Here is a 6,483-nt window from a genome sequence, read left to right on the forward strand (position 1 = left end):
CATTCAATAGAAAACAGATCAGGCATTGGCAGAGGAGACAGTTTCAGTTCAGCCCAGTGTATGATTGCCAAACCACCACCACGGCCAGAGCTGCCGGCTTTTTCTATGTAACTATAGCCAGGAGCGCAGGCCTCATTAAGCACAGAGTAGTCCCCTGGTTTATGCCAGGTTTCAGTTAGGCACATGAAATCAACCTCCTTGTTCAAGATGTGGTCATGTATGAGGAGGGATTTAGCAGTGAGATTTTGTATTAAGTAGTTCTATGGTGGCAGGAGACAGAGCTGAGGATGGAAGTCTCTGCAAACTCTGCAGTACACTGTGATCCACTCCAAATTTTGCATCTCACCTGGTATAGGGTAGTCTTGCGATATTGGTAATGATGACACCCAAGTTTGTTTTGGTTCCGTATTCCACGTTGAAACCACAGCGCGAGCCTCAATGGTCAATTCACAGTTCACAGTCATTTGTCTATTTAGCAAAGAGGAGCAGCAGCCGGTATACGCCAGCATTCCCTCGTAATGAAGACTAGCCTCTCACCGTGACACAAGCACCAAAACAAATTTTGTACTTTTTGAAAAAGAAAGACAATTCTGGTATATTAAAAATGATTGCAGGCCTTTGTTATTTATTATGTCTGAGCTAAAATTCATTACTGATTTTTCCACTGTGAAAAGTGGTTTCCCACCAGTTGTCAAAAAAATTGTATGTAATTTTGCGATAACTAAATGCCATACAATCATCCACACAGGTACAGAAAGGACCATCTGAGGTGTGTTGATTCAGCCAATGTTAAGTTAGTGCAGCAAATTATTATTTTTCGCACTGCAAATTGATCTTGCTACTGAAAAAGTTTATTCAGCTTGAAAATTGACCTGATATAGTTATGAATTTCATTTTAGCTGTTAAGTTCCATAGTTTTGATCAAGTAGTATTTGACTTTCAATCCCTTTACATTGTTGTTGGGTGCTATTCAAATAAACAGGCCTTGCCTTTATAGCTGTACACTAATGTGTGTGTATATTTGTTTTATGTATCATATTTGAAGCATTCACATTCTGTTTTACATTTATGACATCTGGCAGACAGTGTTATCCAAAGTAACTTACACTTCTGCTTAGCATAAGACAACACTATAAAATCAAGCGTAGACAGACATTTGGCAGCAATTTCATCATCCCAGTGATTAGCTTCAGCTAACACAGATTTCCATTGGAACACTTAAAGAGAGCATACTTCGTTTTAAACAAGAAGTCTCTCCTTTTTGAAAATACAGCAACTACTTTAGATTAAGGTTTGTTTGCAGTAAATAATGACTCCTCAACTTGTGTTGATGATCTTGTGGCACCACATCCCTCAGTCAGGATAAGAGCGGGGCCATGGGGGTTGAGCCTACCAAGTCACTCTGGCAGTGCTGTGAAGGGAGTACTTGTTTCCTGGGAAAAGGAGTTGCGGCCAAGTCCAGATGCCGAGGCGCTCCCCAGGGACAGCGTCCTGAGTCCATACTGGAGGAAGTGCAGTGTGAGAGCCGGCAAGGCTGGGCCTGGATCACTGTCAGCTGCCTGCACTGCCGCAGGATGGGAGACTAAATCACTCCGCTCCTTCTCTGAGGCCTGAGCCACATGTGGTATTCATTTACAACAAGCTTGTGAAGAATGAGAGGAGGGGGGGAAACATGGAAAACAGCTTTATGACACATCAGGATGACAGAGAGGATTACTCAGTTGTACATGCAAAAACACCCCTCATTGGGTTTTTCTTACAACAAAGATGGAATAAGCCCTCTCCAGTGTACCTCTGTGGGGAAAATGTCTGTGATGGTCACAATTTCTCACAGTCTCGATAACTGGATACAGTGAATCAAAGCCAGTGACTCTGCTCTCTAGAGTAACAGGAGAAACCACTGTTTTGATGTTTTAGTCCCTGTGTAACCTCATTGCCATGCTTGGTTTGCTGTGTGGGTTGAACTCAGGCAGAGAAGGTGAATATTAGCTCATGTGAAATGGCTTGTGACTTCTGATGAGTTTCAACTTCCCTCATTTTCTAATCCTGTCTCGTTAGTTCTTCATAGTTTAGTCCCATTCATTATCATACACACATACACACACTCTCTCCCTCTCTCTCTCTCTCTCTCACACACACACACTCCCCTCTCTTTTTTCTGTTTTTCTCTCGGGGACCACAAAGTCACCACCCTGTAGAGATTCATCCTCTGCAAAGATTCTGTCCTCTAAGTAATAGCTTCTGCTAAATGCACTGTTGGATTTCTAATCCATTTCACCCTGGGAAACATTTTAAGTCAACACAATGACTGACACTGTATACACAGCATGTGTTGACTTGGATTTGGTGCACATTAACCTCATTCATGACAAATGATCGCACTTGGTAAAGGCTTAAGCATAGTATAAGTGTCCTTGTGTCCATAAGACAAAAAGGTTTTACTTGGAGCGCTTGGATGGTCTTCACAGCTGCCAGAAAAAGCTGAAAAATATGCATTACAAGGACATATAACATCTCAAACACCCATGATGATGAAAGCTTATCTGTGAAAGTATAACTTCAGGACAAGACTTCAAACAAAAAGCTAGTTTGGATTTCTCAATCTCATTTGAGGGCTGCTGACTACAACATTTTAATCAGTGTGATAGTGTCAGGAGCCAAATGGGTTTCTAGTGGATGGAATGCCTCCTTGCCAAACACAACACAGTGATCAGTAAAGGAGAGCTTATTAAATGGAGGTAGTCATGGTGCTGGCGCTTAACTCCCCATCGGCACACATTTCCTGCTGTCTCAGGGATTCTTTCCACTCTCTTTAGACACAATTATCAAGGGAGAAGCAGGCCTTGAGGAGGGCTCGCACTCCCCCTTCCAAAAAAAGCCTCTCTCCAAGTCTCCCTTTTTCATCTGCAGAGGGAGTAGCCTTGACCACATTCTGGAGGTTGAATAGTATCTTTGACACAGATCTATGATGTCTTGTAGAGTTTTGCCCTCTAGTGGTCAACTTATATTATTGCACTGTTTTATGTTTTGTGTTTTTCTTTAACAGCTTTTACAGTACTTGGCTCCAATGTCCAGGCACTTTGCCTAGAAGAGGCAAAAAGATGTGTTTAAAAATTAAAAAGTAGCACCACTGACACTAATGTAAAACATGTGTTTCTTCTTCCAAGGGTGTTCCTCCTGGTCCGAGGCTGCCCACTAACGGAAACTTAGGGGTCATGTCAACCCAGTCGCAGCCACGACCCCCAGCACCCAACAGCCAGCAGAAAGGCCCAGTCAAAACTCAGGCTATGCAGAGACAACTTAACCAACAACAGCACACCATCAGCAATTCAGTAAGCCATATTTTACATTTTACATATTTCATCAATCATTACATGGTTACAATTTTGTGAGAATTGGTGAATCACACAATCAGAAATCCCAACTTTACATTTCAGGACAAAGACAATACACATGATCAGTTCAGTCGTCATCTCACAAGACCACCACCTGATTACAAGCAGTCAAGAAGTATGGTGGGAGTTCAGCAAGGAAACATCTTCACAGGTACTGTACATTTCTGATAAGACAGAAACTTTAAATGCTGACAAGTGATCCTTATTGTAATCAGTTTTCTTGGTATCTCTTCAGGTCAAAACTCCTCCCAATCTTCCAGCAATGGCCCTGAGAGTGACCTACAGTCCATGTCTTGTCACCTCCCAAGTGCGTCTGGTTCAAAGATTAGTCCTTCACCATTAGACCGCAGATTTGGTATCGGGACAGACTGTCATCCGAGTTCTTGTATTGGCCAATTCCAGCAGCATAATGATCAGAATCGAATCGGACTAAATCAAAATAAACCTAGGTTCCTAGGGCCAAACACGCAAAGAAATTCTTTTGGGATGAACAATGTAGCAGGTGTACAACACCCAAGAACAACAGCTGACCTACATTCCTCTGGGGTACCAGGACAGGGTCTCGGAGGCTTATTGACAAATGTCAACATGGGCTGGGGCTCAGCCAACAAGCAAGTGACAACTGGACTCGGTATTAGGCGCCTACCCAACCCACTACAGTCTCAGGGTGCGCAGCTGGACATGCCAAACCATCCGTACCAACAGAGGCACATCGGCCCTCCCAATCAGGTAGCACCAGATATCAGGATGCTCCCTCTTAACCCCTCAATAAGAGACACAGGTCCAAGACCGAGCCAGTCAATGCTAGGCTCTCCATCAGCAGGGGGAAACCTGAACCAATCTTCTCCTGAACAGAGGGTACCAGCAGGCAACTTTGCAGAGGCCAGTCCCAGTTCTAGCAGCTACCAGAATAATCGGGCCAACCGTCTGACCTTTGACTTCCTCCCAGAGGGAGACAACACAGTTCCAGGGATCAACACAGACTCAGACTTCATAGACTCTCTGCTCAAGTCTGGCTCTGGGAATGATGACTGGATGAAAGATATAAATCTGGATGAGATTCTGGGCAGTCACTCGTGAAATTGTTTCACACATTAGTAAAAATTGACCTGCAGCTCAAATTATAGAGGGTATAGATGTGAGGTGTAAGGGGTAACATTTGTAAATAATGTTTAAATGGAATTTTATAAACCCATATTATTTGTTTTCCAAGTATACTGTAATGTTTTGTATTGTATTTACTGTGAAAGGAATTTGTGTTCCGTCCTGTACTCGGCATATTTTATTCCTGGTATATTGGCCAAGAAAATGCTTTTCTTTACAGTCACTGTTTTTGTGATCTGTTTGTCATATTCATGCTGTAGTGCTGTCGTATAGGATAAAATACCAAATTCACACTGTGAAAAGAAAACATTGCTGTGTTGCTTTCAAGTTCATCTTGGTATTCAAAGCTAAGTTTCTAAATCTGCATCCACTATTTAGCATGATATGGTATTTACCTGCAGATGGTTTGCTACCATACGCAGAAAATCTTGCCACAACAAATGTTTTCTTACTCATTGTTCAAGCTTTTTCATCTGTGGTAGTTTTGGATGTGATTTAAATAATGTAACCATTCATTTTGTGATATTTAATAAATATTGGGATAGTAATGAGACATTATAATACATGTAATTAATAAAACTGATTTGAATAAAGTGTTGCTTATGTTCATTTGTTTCCCAGCAGTGAGGCCCTTATATTGTTCAAATGATCGGTTTCTAAAAGATCCAGGATATACTAAAAGATTTTAGATGAATGCACGTCACATTTGGATGCAATTTGTACATGAACTGTTTGTAAACGTCTCATCAAAATGATTGGAGCCAGTTGCAGGCCAAGCAGGCACCTTTTATTGAATTCCTCTGCCTTACTGGTGCTCATGAGCTGTTTGATTGCATATTATCACTAAAAAACAACAGAATTGTATGAATCAGTGTAAAAAATATATACATCTACATTTAAATAATTTCAATTTGAACAATTCTTTTCAGGGAAATGATATTGTTTTTGCTCTTTTTTTAGTTGTAGGTGCAAAATGATAAGTTATTCATCTCTGCCTAATGTGTTTTCAGTTTTGAAATCACAAAGGAGTTTAAAACATCCAGACAGTATTCTGCATATACTCTTACATGTGACAGGACAGCATTTATCTGGTAAAAAAACAGACAAAGCTGAGACTTTGTTCAGGACAAACATCCACTTTCTACTTGGCACTTATGAACAACAAAGTCAGAGTGATGAAAGAACAACCATATGTATGTGCAAATAAAGATCAAATTATATCTTCAGATGTCTGCTGTTGAGAAATTCTAATATTGTTGTTGAATGAAGGGTTTTCACACAAAGTGCTATATGGGTTTCAACTTTCAACAGTAGAAATGATACTATTGATATTTATAATCTGATGACTCTCTCAAAGGATGACAAATAAACATTGGAGGCCTGGTTGAGTTACAAACACACTGTGAATACAATCAATCAAACATGATCCATTCCATGCCCTGTCAAACTGATTTATTGAGAATTGCACTGAAATTCTATGAATCTGCAAAATATCTTCAGGTGCAGTAGTGCAGAATTTTCTTTTCACTCTGTGATCACCTATAAAAAAATGGAAACTACCCATGGAATAATTGCGTATGGTGCCACAATACAATAAAAAAAACATATTCACATCCAAAATAAAATAATAAAATATTTTCAATCACAGTCATCATCAGATGTAATATTGTTTAAACATTTATGTGATAAAGTGTATATGGGAAAGAACTACCACAGCCTTAAACAAAGAATTAGAGAACAAGAGGCTCATAAAGCAAGAAGCTCTTCATTAGCCTGTAGCAAGTCAGTTGTGTAAATATTCACCTCCTATCTCTTCCCTCAGAGTTCAGGGCTTTAGCATTTTAAGCAGCACAGACAAGAGAAAAAGTTGTCTGAGAGAATGTTTTGGATCAATTCTCGAGGCCCCTCCTTCTTTAAAATTGAATAAAGCTTTGTTTTAAGTGTGAAGCTCTAATTTGATATTTTTTCCTTTTTGAATGGCATT

The 6,483-nt window shown here is 40.3% G+C and overlaps 1 protein-coding gene across 1 annotated transcript in view; it reads left to right on the forward strand.

Moving 5' to 3' along the window:
- Positions 1–5,085, forward strand: part of zmp:0000001236 (mastermind-like protein 2) — a 42,232-nt gene extending 37,147 nt beyond the window's left edge. Inside the window, exons 3-5 of the mRNA XM_042414826.1 lie at positions 3,168–3,332; positions 3,438–3,546; positions 3,631–5,085. Of these exons, the coding sequence (XP_042270760.1) occupies positions 3,168–3,332; positions 3,438–3,546; positions 3,631–4,475 (1,119 nt within the window). The 3' untranslated portion in view covers positions 4,476–5,085. The remainder of the gene's footprint in view (positions 1–3,167; positions 3,333–3,437; positions 3,547–3,630) is intronic.
- Positions 5,086–6,483: the final 1,398 nt, after the last annotated feature.

Source organism: Thunnus maccoyii, chromosome 6 (genome assembly GCF_910596095.1).
Source record: "Thunnus maccoyii chromosome 6, fThuMac1.1, whole genome shotgun sequence".
In the NCBI taxonomy this organism is placed as follows: Eukaryota; Metazoa; Chordata; class Actinopteri; order Scombriformes; family Scombridae; genus Thunnus; species Thunnus maccoyii.